The sequence below is a fragment of the Oncorhynchus mykiss genome, chromosome 3 (assembly GCF_057628025.1).
Source record: "Oncorhynchus mykiss isolate SJ-2025 chromosome 3, ASM5762802v1, whole genome shotgun sequence".
NCBI classification, from domain to species: Eukaryota; Metazoa; Chordata; class Actinopteri; order Salmoniformes; family Salmonidae; genus Oncorhynchus; species Oncorhynchus mykiss.
This window is the reverse complement of record NC_143024.1, coordinates 30,069,406-30,085,166: the sequence shown is the minus strand read 5'-3', so window position 1 is coordinate 30,085,166 and position 15,761 is coordinate 30,069,406. Positions and strand designations below refer to the sequence as shown.

General features: G+C 41.3%; 1 protein-coding gene across 50 annotated transcripts in view; it reads left to right on the top strand.

Moving 5' to 3' along the window:
* Nucleotides 1–5,022: 5,022 nt before the first annotated feature.
* The window catches only part of LOC110511375 (E3 ubiquitin-protein ligase UBR5), a 47,607-nt gene continuing 36,868 nt past the window's right edge, over nucleotides 5,023–15,761 (top strand). For 35 of the 50 annotated variants that reach the window (XM_090227400.1, XM_090227431.1, XM_090227437.1 and 32 more), the window contains exons 1-9: nucleotides 5,027–5,289; nucleotides 9,224–9,268; nucleotides 9,419–9,500; nucleotides 9,743–9,819; nucleotides 11,963–12,085; nucleotides 12,716–13,007; nucleotides 14,103–14,262; nucleotides 14,584–14,733; nucleotides 15,357–15,568. In XM_090227400.1, the coding sequence (XP_090083526.1) occupies nucleotides 5,228–5,289; nucleotides 9,224–9,268; nucleotides 9,419–9,500; nucleotides 9,743–9,819; nucleotides 11,963–12,085; nucleotides 12,716–13,007; nucleotides 14,103–14,262; nucleotides 14,584–14,733; nucleotides 15,357–15,568 (1,203 nt within the window). In that variant the 5' untranslated portion in view covers nucleotides 5,027–5,227. Of the gene's footprint in view, nucleotides 5,290–9,223; nucleotides 9,269–9,418; nucleotides 9,501–9,742; nucleotides 9,820–11,962; nucleotides 12,086–12,715; nucleotides 13,008–14,102; nucleotides 14,263–14,583; nucleotides 14,734–15,356; nucleotides 15,569–15,761 lie in introns of all 50 variants that reach the window. The other 15 variants (XM_090227409.1, XM_090227452.1, XM_090227406.1 and 12 more) reach the window with 1 other exon arrangement.

Below are 15,761 nucleotides of genomic sequence, written 5' to 3'. Positions count from 1 at the left end.
ATGGAAGACATACAAGACTACTGATACAACACTCCTTCCGTGGCCTCCAACTGCTTTTAAATGCTAGTAAAACTAAATGCATGCTCTTCAACTGATTGTTGCCCGCACCTGCCCGCCCGACTGGCATCACTACTCTGGACGGTTCTGACTTATAATATGTGGACAACTACAAATACCTAGGTGTCTGGTTAAACTGTAAACTCTCCTTCCAGACTCACATTAAGCATCTCCAATCCAAAATCAAATCAAAATCAAATCCTATTTCGCAACAAAGCATCCTTCACTCATGCTGTCAAACATACAGTGGGGCAAATTGTGCAAGTTCTCCGACTTAAAAACATGAGAGAGGCCTGTAATTTATCATAGGTACACTTCAACTATGACAGACAAAATTAGAGAAAAAAATCCAGAAAATCACATTGTAGGATTTTTAATGAATTTATTTGCAAATTATGGTGGAAAATAAGTATTTGGTCAATAATAAAAGTGTATCTCAATACTTTGTTATATACCCTTTGTTGGCAATGACAGAGGTCAAACGTTTTCTGTAAGTCTTCACAAGGTTTTCACACACTGTTGCTGGTATTTTGGCCCATTCCTCCATGCAGATCTCCTCTAGAGCAGTGATGTTTTGGGGCTGTTGCTGGGCAACACGGACTTTCAACTCCCTCCAAAGATTTTCTATGGGGTTGAGATCTGGAGACTGGCTAGGCCACTCCAGGACCTTGAAATGCTTCTTACGAAGCCACTCCTTCGTTGCCCGGGCAGTGTTTTTGGGATCATTGTCATGCTGAAAACCCAGCCACGTTTCATCTTCAATGCCCTTGCTGATGGAAGGAGGTTTTCACTCAAAATCTCACGATACATGGCCCCATTCATTCTTTCCTTTGATCCAGAAATCTTGCTTGTTTGTAGGTGACCAAAGACTTATTTTCCACCATAATTTGCAAATAAATTCATTAAAAATCCTACAATGTGATTTTCTGGATTTTTTTCCTCATTTTGTCTGCCATAGTTGAAGTGTACCTATGATGAAAATTACAGGCCTCTCTCATCTTTTTAAGTGGGAGAACTTGCACAATTGGTGGCTGACTAAATACTTTTTTGCCCCACTGTACCCTCGTAAAACTGACTATCCTACCGATCCTTGACTTTGGCGACTGTCATTTACAAAATAGCCTCCAACACTCTACTCAGCAAATTGGATGTAGTCTATCACAGTGCCATCTGTTTTGTCACCAAAGCCCCATATACTACCCACCACTGCAACCTGTATGCTCTCATTGGCTGGCCCTCGCTACATATTCTTCGCCAAACACACTGGCTCCAGGTCATCTATAAGTCTTTGCTAGGTAAAGCCCCACCTTATCTCAGCTCACTGGTCACCATAGCAACACCCACCCGTAGCATGCGCTCCAGCAGGTACATTTCACTGGTCATCCCCAAAGCCAAAACCTCCTTGGGCCACCTTCCCTTCCAGTTCTCTGCTGCCAATGATTGGAACAAATTGCAAAATTCACTGAAGCTGGAGACTCATATCTCCCCCTCTAACTTTCAGAATCAGCTGTCAGAGCAGCTTAACGATCACTGTACCTGTACAGAGCCCATCTGTAAATAGCACACCCAACTACCCCATCCCCATATTGTTATTTATTTATTTTTGCTCTTTTGCACCCCAGTATCTCTACTTGCACATCATCATCTGCACATCTATCACTCCAGTGTTAATGCTAAATTGTAATTATTTCGCCTCTATGGCCTATTTATTGCCTTTACCTCCCTAATCTTACTACATTTGCACACACTGTACATAGATTCCTCTATTGTTTTATTGACTGTACGTGTGTTTATCCCATATGTAACTCTGTTTTGTTGTTTTTGTAGGACAAATTGCTTTATCTTGGTCAGGTCACAGTTGTAAATGAGAACCTGTTCTCAACTGGCCTATCTGGTTAAATAAAGGTGAAAAAAAAGCCTTTAAGTGGCTAGAAAATGGCAGAGGTTGTAATCTGATTTAAATTGTAAAACCAATGTGAAAATGTGAGGTGAAAGTTGAAGGATGTGCACTAGATTTCTGCATTGTATAATGCAGTGTATCCATTGCAGTGACACAGCAAGTTTCCTGCTATTTGTTTTATTATCAGTATGTCCATATTGATCCCCATTTTAGGCCATTTGATAACACATTGACCCGTAATCTAAAAATAACAGTGATATTTCTATGTTCTTGTTTGACTTGGCTCTGATAAAATGTTACATTTAGGCTTAGTGGCAACAGAGTGGTACTGGCATGGAGTTCAAGCACCTCAGGATAGGAATACACAGAGGCACACAGTGGATTTCTGGAAAAGCAACATGTTTTGGTGACAGTTCCACCAGCTATACAATCTGTTTAACTGCTGGAAATGTTCTTGCAGGTGATATTTTTAGGGAAATGACTTGTCAGATAATTAGCAAGCATAATCTGCTAAATGTATACATCATCTGATTAATCAGTGTTTTTTTTCTTCTGTCATCCAACTATTTTAACAGCATCTTAACAATGCATTACATCATGTAAACTAAGCCCCCCCCCCTCCCCTATATAATGTGGCTTGCCACTGACAATTCAGAATACAACAATGCAAAGTACCTGAAGAGAAAGTAAAAAACAAACAATTATTATTTGTTATAAAACTGTTATAAACCAAGACCACAGAGGTTATAACACAACATAAGAAACTAAAACATGGTCACCTCACATTTACTTGTGTGTACGCCTAGTACCAGACCAATGGCCACATGAACCAGATTTGCCCTCATGTTTTTCTTTTTTTGTAGAAACATTTTGCAATACCGCTGAGAGAATTGTCAACCAGCTGTACCAAATCTAACTTTACTGAAGAAAGCAAGTGAGTGTGAAGCAGATCACAGCAGCTGGCTCTCTGGGAACTTTGCAGTTTATGTTGATTCTGAGGGAATGCGAGAGTCTCTGTGTCAGATGAAAGACTCTCTCCACTTATTCACCTCAGGGGCAGGCAGAGAGAAGTGGAGCTCTCTATTCCCTTCTTTTACACTCCTATACTCAAATGGGCTGTACAGTCACGAATTTCAGAGTATTAGTAATTTCTTCCACTGTATAGGCTGATGATGAAGAAGAGATGACGAACAGACAAACCTGTAGCATTACCTATGTGCCTCTCTTTGTCATTCAAATTAGCAGTTGTATACAGTTTAGATAATTTTATACCCTGAGAACACAGATATATCCATTTCCATTTGTGTTGTTTTTTAACACAGAGCATATACTGTATCTTTTCTTTTTTGAGAAATATAGAAATCTTTATTTTCTGAATTAAATTCCTTCATAAATGATTTCTTCCTCTGATACTGTGATCATAAAATACAATATTTATTGAAAAAGTAATTTAAAAAAAAGAAACAGTCAAATACTTGTGATTTGACAAAGAGTTATTGGGTATCATAAGGGTAGGATTAGGGCCCTGTCTCTGGGATACTCGATCAGCAGCCAACAACACACTTCTCAAAAAGTGAAAGACAAAGCCTGCCATCTGCTGATATAAAAAACAAACTTCAAATTACCCAGACAGACCATAGGTCTAAACTACTGAAGCTGTTTCTAGATGAGTAGGTACATGCAATCAATGCTTCTGCGACATAATAGAGTTATCTAAAAAACTGCACCAGGTCTATCAAAATGTTTTAATAAACACTGGATGCGTAGCAAAAGCCAGCCAACATGTTTTTATTGCTGTGTGGAAATTGAAAAACAGGCTAAAATAATTATACCTTTGGTTCCTGCTGCCATGCTTCTTTTGGGGGTTCTGTCATAATTAGGCCAGCACAGCACTCATATCCAGGGCAACATGAATCAAGCAGTCCATGTATGATTTTGACAGTGGTTACTGAAGGTCTATAGACAAGAGCTATATCTGTGGACCTTTTTCATTACGCCACTATACCCACTGGTTGAATCAACATTGTTTCCACATAATTTCAACCAAAAAATGTAATGCGATGACTTTGAACCAACATGGAAAACGGATTGGATTTGTAAAAAGTCATCAATATAAGAGAATTTTGCATTTTATTCACACAACTTTTAACTTAAATCCTATGATAGGGTATAATGTTGGTTGATTTCACGTTGAATTCATGTTCGTTGACAACTCAACCAAATGTAATTCAAAACTAGACATTTAATTGAAGTATGTAATTCCTCTCTTGAGCTGTGGGGATGTCAACCAGCAGAGGGAGCATGTGGATTATACATGGAATGGGATACAATCATTGGCTAATATACACCTACACGAAAGTCATACTGGACAGTGATCCTCAATCTCCATGTTATAGTATCCACATACCAGTTTGCATAACGGAGAATGTTTATTTATCAGAAAAGTAATGACAGAGTGGAAAGGAAATGTCTGAATGTAAGACATGATTTTGTTTGCTCTATTGATCCAGTTTTGTCAATGTCAGAGGAAGTGCCTGTTATCATTGTTTGCTAAATTCCCACAGAGCTTCAAATTTATTATGGATTATCTCAAACATCCTTGGATTTGTTGGCAGCATTCCTTTGTGCATCCTTATCGTGCACCTGGAGGCATTGTGTATAATCTTCCTTCTAGGAGAGGATACTGTCATAATTATCCTACCTCTTCTGTCAGGACCAATATAAAAAACAGTATCAATTTCCTTTAAACTGTAGTCTACTAATCCTAGACATCATATATCAACACATTCTTGTCTATTGGTGTTCTGTATTATGTCATTCTGTATTATGTTTCATGTTTGGTGTGGACCCCAGGAAGAGTAGCTGCTGCTTTCGCAATAGCTGATGGGGATCCTAATAAAATACCCAAATAACAAATAGATTTATCACAATTCAGTTACATTTTTAAAATAGCACGAGCTAGACGTCTAGAAATGTTCATTTCCTTTCTCTTCATTGCCTTTCTTCTCTAAACCAATCCCGTTCCGTTTAACATATTCCCTGTTTCTGTTCAAGGTCCAACCAGCATCCAGTTTTCGTGTGTGCTAAGGTTAATCAACATACAGAACGAAAAAGCTTGGTAGAGTTAAGATGGCGGCATGTGGGTGAGGAGGCTGTAGTTCTAAGCTCGGGATTTTTTGTCATAAAATATTTATATGAATCCTTACATATACAGATATCGAGAAAATAACATTTCCCAGACACATTTGTGTGTTCATTTGGATTGGATCCATGACATCCATACACTTTGTGGTTCACCCGTTGCCCGGGACTGAGGACCAGCTCAATGACAGGTATTTGTTGCGGGCGTGGAAAATAGGGGTTTAAATCAATATATATGTGTAGGGTGTGGCACCCGACGATTATCTATTTGTTTCGAAGCAATATTCATATTGTCATGTGCATTTCAATCAAACAATTTTCGACCACATTACCGTACTTGAAGCAAGGCCCGGCATCTTGAACAAGCCTCTTCAACGTAGCTAACGACGTTAGCTAGCCTGGTGGCTAACTAGCCCATAGCTAGCAGCAGTTAACGGAGCTGTTTCGTTCGTTCTCTGTCTGGAATGATTGGCCGATGGTCAAAGTTGAGACGGACAATGCGGGTTGGGGGATGGGGGGGACGTCAGTGATTATGGCATTGTAATGATCCGTCAATGTTTTTTTGCATTTGACTTTGTATGTCATGTTAGCTACCTTTTGGATATCTTATTGTCGACTATCCAGCTGGCTAGCTCAACGGAACGTTTGAAGATGTAGCTAGCTAGTTAAGTGGCTAATAAGCTAGCTAATGTATTAGTCACTGCTAGATAACGTTAGCTAAGCTAGCCACACTTGTGCCAATATGTTTGCTTGCTAGTTTAGGTACCGTTATCCAGCCAACCAACTGTAAGATAACATTGGATTGCTTATTTGATTCGACTTGTTTATCTAGCCAACGACGTTAGTTAAATAACAAACGTTAGTCAACCAACTAATATTGTTCGTCGTGAACTTGCCTAGATCAATAAAAAAGATATCAACCAGTTTTCAACGTCATAGTCATAATCTCCAGCATCAAACCAATACAGTTTGTGAAAACAGCGCTTTTCTATGATATGTGGTTTAAAAAAGTTAAGGTCCTAAAAAAATGCTTCTCTGTGACATTACAGGTATGATTTAAAAAATAATGATTTTCAAAACCTGCAACGAGTTTCTAGGCCACGGGTGTATTTTCTTGGCCCCCATGTCACCGCGACTCAAACACTGTTTTAAAATCACTGTTGAAGATATCATTTGGTAGCAAGAACGTTTGAACTTTGTATTCTTTTGAAGTACAAAACAGAAATGCGCCGTTTTCACATATGCTGGACATAATAAGAGGTTGAAAGTTGTGGAGTTGGTCTTTTTAAGTTACTTTATTTTTAATTTTACAGACGTTAGCTTAAGAGAGACAAGGACCAGCTATGAACAGTTGACTGTCTGTCTTGTGACCTGCATTTTGCTCTGTATGTGATTTATAGTAAACCTATTTATATCATCCATTGAGATTGAACAGATTAATGGGCCATTCTACTTTAAGACAGAGATTGGGATGTTGGAACAGCACATATTGAATGACCTTTAATTAAAATCCAGGATATGACATATGAAGCTAGGAATTTGTACTTGTGTGTAATCCAGGTCTGTACCATTGGCCACCTGCTTGGGCCTAATTTACCAAGATGGTTCAGTTGACTTAACTTTGGCCTAATACAATCATGTTCACTCATCTTGTGACAATTGGCTGATGTGGAATGACAATCAATCCCCAGGTAAGCCATATCTTTTACAAGCTGCTAGCACAGGCAATGGCATGCATTCACATTTGCTATATGGTCACCATGTGCTAATATATCCCCCTACTGCTCAACTGCAGTTGTCTTACCAAAGAGGTGTTTCTTACCATAATTCTCACAAAAAATGATATATTTGCTTACAAGAATGGGTTGTGACTCACAAGCCAGTCTCATGGACTGCTCTTGCCTCGACTGTTCAGGATGTCTTTCCATGACACAGCTGAGTACACTAATTCTTCTCTGACCCACATGGATAAAACAGTATTTTTGTACAGGTTAGGAGGACAACATTAGGTTGAGAATATGCAAACACATTTCTTGCAGACTAAAAGTGCCCTTCTGTTCTGTTGATGTTGGTTATAAATGGCTCTGGGTGGTGTGCCTCATATATCAAGACAGTGTTGCTGGCTTATTGTTTATCTTCTGCTGACGGACTGGTTCCTGTCGCTGGACAACCCACCGGGCCTTGCCTTATAAGTCATTGCCATCCATTGGCTTGTCCACTGGGCTTGCTTGACAGGAAATGTCATTTGGCATAGGCCTATTACTTACATTTTCACCCCTTACAGCTTGCATGCAACTGTCTGATAGCCTTTCCCCTTTGCAACAGGTAATATTGCATCTTTGACAAGATTTGTCCACTTTCTGCTGCTGACTTTTTGTATGATATCAGCCTTCGTGTATTGACTTGCTCCCTTGAGCATATGGATTAATTAAATGTTTGTTCTCTTCACCTGTTTCCTGTCAACAACCATTGTTGTACTTACGCCATTAGAATTTAGAATCAATGCTTTTAGTAGTGTAGCCTATAGCAGTTGAAGATCTGTTTAAACAATTGTTGATCCTATTTGACCTGTCATTTCATAGCAAGCAAAAGGAATGTGCCTGGTTCACTCATTGAGAAAATAGATGCTAGAGCTGAAACAAAAGTTAAGTAAGCCTGCCATATTTTACGGGACATGGTTTTTATTTATTTGAATTTTACCCCCTTTTCTCCCCAATTTCGTGGTATCCAATTGTTAGTAGTTACTATCTTGTCTCATCGCTACAACTGCCGTGCGGGAGAGACGAAGGTCGAAAGCCATGCGTCCCCCGAAACACCGCGCACCTGGCAACCTGGTTAGCATGCACTGCGCCCGGCCCGCCACAGGAGTTGCTAGTGCGCGATGAGACAAGAATAGCCCTACCGGCCAAACCCCGGTTTGAAACTGCACATGGGGACAAAGATGTCCTCTGGTCTGATGAAACAAAAATAGAACTGTTTGGCCATAATGACCATCGTTATGTTTGGAAGAACAAGGGGGAGGCTTGCAAGTCGAAGTACATCATCCCAACCGTGAAGCACGGGGGAGGCAGCATCATGTTGTGGGGATGCTTTGCTGCTGGAGACACTGGTGCACTTCACAAAATAAATGGCATCACGAGGAAGGACAATTATGTGGATATATTGTAGCAATATTTCAAGACATCAGTCAGGAAGTTAAAGCTTGGTCGCAAATTGGTCTTCCAAATGGACAATGACCCAAGCATACTTCCAAAGTTGTGGCAAAATGGCTTAAGGACAACAGTCAAGGTATTGGAGTGGCCATCACAAAGCCCTGACCTCAATCCTACAGAAAATGTGTGGGCAGAACAGAAAAGGCGCGTGCGAGTAAGGAGGCCTATAAACTTAACCCGGTTACACCAGCTCTGTCTGTCAGGATTGGGCCAAAATTCACCCAATTTATTGTGGAAGCTTGTGGAAGGCTACCTGAAACGTTTGGCCCAAGTTAAACAATTTAAAGACAATGCTACCAAATACACTCAATTAGTATGTAAACTTCTGACCCACTGGGGATGTGATGAAAGAAATAAAAGCAGAAATAAATAATTATATTCTGACATTTCACATTCATAAAATAAAGTGGTGATCCTAACTGACCTAAGACAGGGAATTTTTACTCTGATTAAATTTCAGGAATTGTGAAAAACTGAGTTTAAATGTATTTTGGCTAAGGTGTATGTAAACTTCTGACTTCAACTGTAGCTCCGCACATTCCCTCTGTCTTTTGACTTTGGGAATGACCTGCCCGCTGGCATCCTGTGAGTGAAGGCAACCGTCCCAATGCAGTGCATGTGGTTATACACACCATGCTCTAACTGTTTAAGCTATACTGCTATTTAGATTTATTTTTTTTAAATTGAAGCTGGTGTGTAATTTTGAAACTATTGAGATTCTCATCGGACTTCTTGTTAATGTCGTGCAAGCAGATGCCTTGCTCCTTAGTCTACACAGAGTACAGACTAGTAGAAATGTCCTTATAGGCCATGGATTTCCAGACCGTTAATTGCACAGATTCATACCGTGAACGGAAATGAACAATCTCACTAATGTCAATGTTTTTTTTATTTCATTTTTTATCCTTAACAGACTTCGTGAAGTGTCGGAGAAACTCAACAAATACAACTTTAACAGGTAAGACCTGAATATGATGTATTTTATTTTAACTGTGGAATAATAAGCAAATGTATTATTCAGCCATGTCTTTCAGCAGGGACCACGTTCCACAGGTATATAGCGGTTTCTACATGTTAACATTCACTACATTATCTGTTTCCAATGCAGTCATCCACACCTCAACCTGCTGGAGCAGGCCTCCTTAAAACAATGTGTAGTTGGCCCAAACCATGCTGGCTTTCTGCTTGAGGTAACATCGAAGGATTTATGTATATTACAATCAATAACATTTGAGCTGTACTGCCTCTACATTTTGGATGGAGGTTGTGATTCCAAATGGCACCATATTTCCCTATACAGTGCACAGTTTAAAAAAAATAAAAATAAGAGCACCATTTATTAATAAAACAAATATTTTAGTGCAGTCTTTTTTTTGTGACACGCCATCACCTTTTCCTTTTTGATAATATGTAGTAATTTCTTTCTTTCCAGGATGGACGTGTGTGTCGGATCAGCTTTGCTGTCCAGCCTGATCGTTTGGAGCTGACCAAACCAGATGGCAACGATGGGTGAGACGAGACTGTTTACACTAGGAAAATAGTTTAATCCTAATGGAGTTTAAGAGAACTGTATATACCAGGGGTTGCATTAGCTTTTAGAAATTGGTGGTTTCAAAACATATACCATTAAAAAAAATCAGCGTTTTAAACCATTTCACCTGCGTCTTTATATTGAACGTTTTCTTGTTTGTTGCTTCAGTAGAGTGATGAACTATATAGTTGTACACCCCTTCACACAAAACACATTAGTGCAACACATTCGGCAGAAAATTGTTTTCATCCGATGACAACAGAAGTGCAATGCCATTTGGCTAGTAAATTAGTTTGCAATGAAAAGGCAAAGTATTTTTTTGCAAAAACGATGGGTGGCCATCATATTTGTAATGTTTGTCATCGAAAGAATGTAGCCAGCTACATTTCCTAATGTTTTGCCGGATGAAAATCTTTTTTTTGTAACTTGTTACTGAAAAAACTACACTGGAGGAAAGTACCGAACACATCATATCAGTCAGAGCGCTGTCTGGTGATCCTATGAGAGAGCAGAGATTTCAGTCCTTTTACATTCTTGATTTGGCGCGAACCCTGCCTGAAGCCGAGCAGAATTGACAAATAGAAGCGTTTTTAGATCTGCATTTACAAAACGCAGCGAGATATTTTGTCTGCCTTGACTCCTGCATGCTGAAGCCTAGCAATGGTGAGTCCTGCGAGTTGAGTTCATACTAAGTCCTTAGGCTTACTAGTTGAACGGTTTCATTATGTTAGTACTTAGTCACTTAAAACACTATGACAAATGAAAGACCAGAAAGTGTTCACTGTGTTGAGGTGTTTTGCATCATGGACAATGTATGTTTATAGATAAGTCATTGGTATTTTATTCCATCTCTGCAATTTACTGTCCCCCCAAAAAACTAGACAAAACAAAGCTCGCAATGGTATTTTAGCATTTAGGAAATCTAGGCAGCGTTCTGACAGCCAATTGCATTTATGAATGAGCTTTTCTTTGTTTTATTTTGTATGAGCAAGAATGCCCTTTTAGCTTTTGCTCGGGATTGTGTTGGTGGCCGGCATGCATTTGTGAGTTTCATTGATAGCATATATATCTTACCAGCAGAACAGCGTCGAACTGTGAACTAGGCCCTCTAGTTGCAAAGCATGCAAGTGAATCAGCCTGAGAATGACTGTTGAACAATGTGACTGGTTTACTTTAAGCTTTTCTGCAGAGCATATGTTTTGTTGCCTGGCACAGTGAAATAAGCTGAACTTTTGAAAAGAAAATGAGATGGTTTCAGATGGTAATAGCTTTGCAGTCAGCCGCATTGTGGTTTACTGGAAAGCCTTACTGTGGAAAAAGCACTGCACATTTTCAATCAGTAACTTTGACAGCTGACTGAACAAAGCTTCCACTCAGAATACTATCCAGTCACACTGCACTATATTTCATTTTTTTACAGTGTCATACTTGTGTAATAAATGATAAACAAATGTACATTTTTACAGGTCTGTGTTTTATTTCTGCAGAAGTCTGCACAACTCACTGTTAGGCCTATTATCCTCAGTTGCTAAATAAAACACTTCTATATTTTGTGTGTTGCTAAAATGCCTAATCGTAAAATGTATCTGCATTCTTTCATTGGGAAGCAATTCACAATATATTGAGATACTGTGTACAAAAGAGTCATGGGTTTGAATCTCAGAGAGGGCATTGTTGTTATGGTCAGTCTCAGGCGTTGCTTATGATTTGGTGGCAAGTATGTAATGCAATTGACTAATGCAATTAAATGTGGACTGCAGCATATCCATACATCCATGTACAATAGACATCAAATTTATTTAACACAATACACTCCGATGATATCAAATGATCATATTTTAGGAGTTAGCAATCGCAGCCCTAAAAAATCCCAAGAACCTTTAAAAAGGAATAAGTCTTGACGACGGAACGAGTTGCAGCCAATTCTGATTCCCGAGGGTGTTGCCATGCTAGTCTCCATTTCCCCTGTTTTTTTTTACCTTAAACATAAAAATGTAAAAGCCCTAAGACATGGGCCACAACCTGGGATTTCCACTCCCAGGTTGTCGTCTTAATCTTTGGTCCCATGTGGGACTACTAGGTATGTAGTAACTGATCTGATCTCCCGTCTTTTGTTTCCAGTTCAAAGTTGAGTGGCAGTGGTTCAGGGACAGGAAGGAGCTCCAGGCCAGGCAGGACTAGTGATCCTCCCTGGTTCCTGTCTGGCTCTGACACACTGGGCAGACTGGCAGGCAACACCCTTGGGTAAGTTCTGGCAGTAAGGGCCCTCAGGAAAAACCTCCCCTAGACACACTCGGGTAAAGTCGTTATATGGCTTCATGTGCATTAGCGCCACTTAGGCCTAGACAAAGACAGCTGCAGGAGGACTGCTGAAGTCATTACTATCCAGGATTCAGGTATTGTCCATGTAAAATGAGATGACGTGGTCAGAATCAGACCTTGTAGCACAGTTGTCCTGGAAATTGGGCGCTTCAATCCAAAGCAGCAGCATCTCTGAGGTTAAAGGCATAAACATTAAATACCTATTGAGCTTTGATAGAAATGTGCTGTGGGCTGATTTTCAATGAGACTAGGTGAAAGCAATCTACCATCCTCCATTGTTTTTTCCACCTTGTTTTTTTTTCTTACCTTACTGGCCCCTTAATTATGAGAATTAATGTAGTCAAATTCACCTCTCAAAAATGACAAGACATTTGCTACCAAACTATTTCTACCAAATTGCGGTATGCATAAATACCCTAGGACCTCTGCTCTCTCTGTGAAAGCCAGCTGTCCCACGGTTAATTGCTAATCCAGTGTGCAGGCAGTGTGTTGAGTTGAGTTTCTGCTGTGTGGCTGACTGCTGTGCCTGACCTTCGCCTTGTGCTATAACAGGAGTCGCTGGAGCTCCGGGGTGAATGGTGGATCAGGTGGAGGAGGAGGTGGTGGTGGTGGCGGCGGTGGCAGCAGCAGCAGTGTAGGAGGTGCAGGGGGAGGAGGTGTAGGAGGAGCTGTCAGTGGAGGAGGTGGTGGAGGCTCCTCTGGGAGGTCATCTACAGCTGCCAGGGACTCGAGACGTCAGACCAGGGTGATCCGCACAGGGAGGGACCGGGGCTCTGGTCTCCTGGGCAGCCAGCCCCAGCCTGTCATCCCTGCCTCGGTCATCCCAGAGGAACTCATCTCCCAGGTTAGACCCACTGTCTGTCCTCAACTACATTTTTATTTAAATTCTGGAAGTGACCCCACCATATGACAATTTTATTGCTTGACCAGAGCCCCTCACATAAAGGGCCTCAACACATGGCCGTCACTTCTCTCTGGTGCTCAGTCACCACCGTCACATGGTTGATTTCTCGTTTCAAATATTTTTCATTGAACACACACAAGAATGGTGTACAGGTATACAAGACAGGTATACAATTCTTATCTAACCATAAAAGAGCATACAGGAACAACAAGACCCAGAGTTCTGGGTGCAGAACAAATAATACAGAACACGACATACAAAACAAGGACACGTAGAAAGAAAGAGGGAAGATGTCCCCCTTATTCCCCCCTATTCCCCACATGGTTGATTTCTGGGTGGTGATCTTCATGTTCAAATCAAATTTATTTATATAGCCCTTCGTACATCAGCTGATATCTCAAAGTGCTGTACAGAAACCCAGCCTAAAACCCCAAACAGCAAGCAATGCAGGTGTAGAAGCACGGTGGCTAGGAAAAACTCTCTAGAAAGGCCAAAACCTAGGAAGAAACCTAGAGAGGAACCAGGCTATGTGGGGTGGCCAGTCCTCTTCTGGCTGTGCCGGGTGGAGATTATAACAGAACATGGCCAAGATGTTCAAATGTTCATAAATGACCAACATGGTCGAATAATAATAAGGCAGAACAGTTGAAACTGGAGCAGCAGCACAGTCAGGTGGACTGGGGACAGCAAGGAGTCATCATGTCAGGTATTCCTGGGGCATGGTCCTAGGGCTCAGGTCCTCCGAGAGAAAGAAAGAGAGAATTAGAGAGAGCATATGTGGGATGGTCAGTCCTCTTCTGGCTGTGCCAGGTGGAGATTATAACAGAACATGGCCAAGATGTTCAAATGTTCATAAATGACCAGCATGGTCGAATAATAATAATAAGGCAGAACAGTTGAAACTGGAGCAGCAGCACGGCCAGGTGGACTGGGGACAGCAAGGAGTCATCATGTCAGATGGTCCTAGGGCTCAGGTCCTCCGAGAGAGAGAAAGAGAGAAGGAGAGAATTAGAGAACGCCTCTCTTCTTCCCCAGGCTCAGGTGGTCCTCCAGGGGAAGTCTAGGAGTGTGATCATCCGGGAGCTCCAGAGGACCAACCTGGATGTCAACCTGGCTGTCAACAACCTACTGAGCAGAGACGATGAGGATGGTGACGATGGCGACGACACAGCCAGCGAGTCCTACCTCCCTGGAGGTACCACTTTATTTCACCTTGATGTGTATTCTACAGCTTTCTCATTAAGATGATAATCTATTGCAAGAAAGACTCAGCATGGCAGCTTTGTATGAAGAGCAGAGGGCTCTCAAACCGTTTGGTCTGGTTTTAAGGGGCTTATGTGAACGCTTTATGTAGATGGTATTTGCTAAATTTGTGATTTGCTAAATTTGTGAAACTGATGGAGTTTTCACAATTCTAAATGCAAACGTCTTTATTAACCTATGGGTTTGACCCTTGCCTGATGGGACCTTAATAGTCATGTCATTAACATCCCTCTCTTTTGTGTTGACCTTACAGAGGACCTGATGTCCTTGCTGGATGCTGACATCCACTCAGCCCACCCCAGTGTCATCATCGATGCTGACGCCATGTTCTCTGAGGACATCAGCTACTTCGGCTACCCCTCCTTCAGACGCTCCTCCCTGTCCCGTCTGGGCTCCTCGCGAGGTAACTGACCACACGGCACTCAGAGCTGCTGCCTAGGGACCATCATCCTCTTCTGTAGTCAGGAGATGGAGATTGAAATCATATTTCTCTTCCTAAATAGTTGTAGTAACAAGTTACCTTATCCGTTACCTAAATGGATGTAAGATTACTTTTCACCACATATAGTATATGCTTTTGGTTCTCTGATAGTCGAGGTATATTGTTTAAGTCAATACTAGTCTTTCCTTTTCAATCTGTCGGCAAAGCCCATGTGGATGTGGTGTTGTGAATGTGTGTTCAGTGTGCTGCATGGCCATAATACCTGTTCTTCAGTGAGCCCTCTGAGAAAGGCCCATTAGACCCTGTCATTACAGGCACCACTCTCTACTGCAGCCATATGCTGTAGGATAAACCCTCTCCCTTGTAAATGCATGTCTATCTCTAATCTATCCTGACCTGTCTTCCTACCTCACATTTCAACATGTGAGTGTGCAGACAGACACCACTATTAACTTTCACCTTTTTACTGCCAAAACCCTCTTATTTGCATAATTCTAAAAACAAATTTATTTAATTTGTTGACGGGTCTTCCCCAGAGAGTGGCTTACTTTTATCCCACTGGTGTGACCCCATTGCCATACCAGTTCTCCTTCTTCCCTTAGAGCGTGACTCAGAGCTGTTGCGTGAGCGCGAGTCTGTGTTGAGGTTGCGGGAGCGAAGGTGGCTGGATGGGGCCTCGTTTGACACGGAGAGGGGCTCCACCAGCCGCGAGGGGGAGCCCAGCCTGGACAAGAAGAACATCCCCGTCCAGAGCCCTGTCTCTCTGGGCGAGGAGCTGCAGTGGTGGCCTGACAAGGTGGGAGGATGGGGACATTGATCGATTGGTTGATGGAATAATTTGATTAATGGCAAGGTCCACTCATTTTGGTGTTAATTCATTGATGTGATGTCAATAAAGCTTGTTCAGGGAACATGACAGCATTAATTTATCATGTTAATTGATTTCCCACTTGGTTTATTTCTATCAATATGTTTTAAGTTTTCGCTAG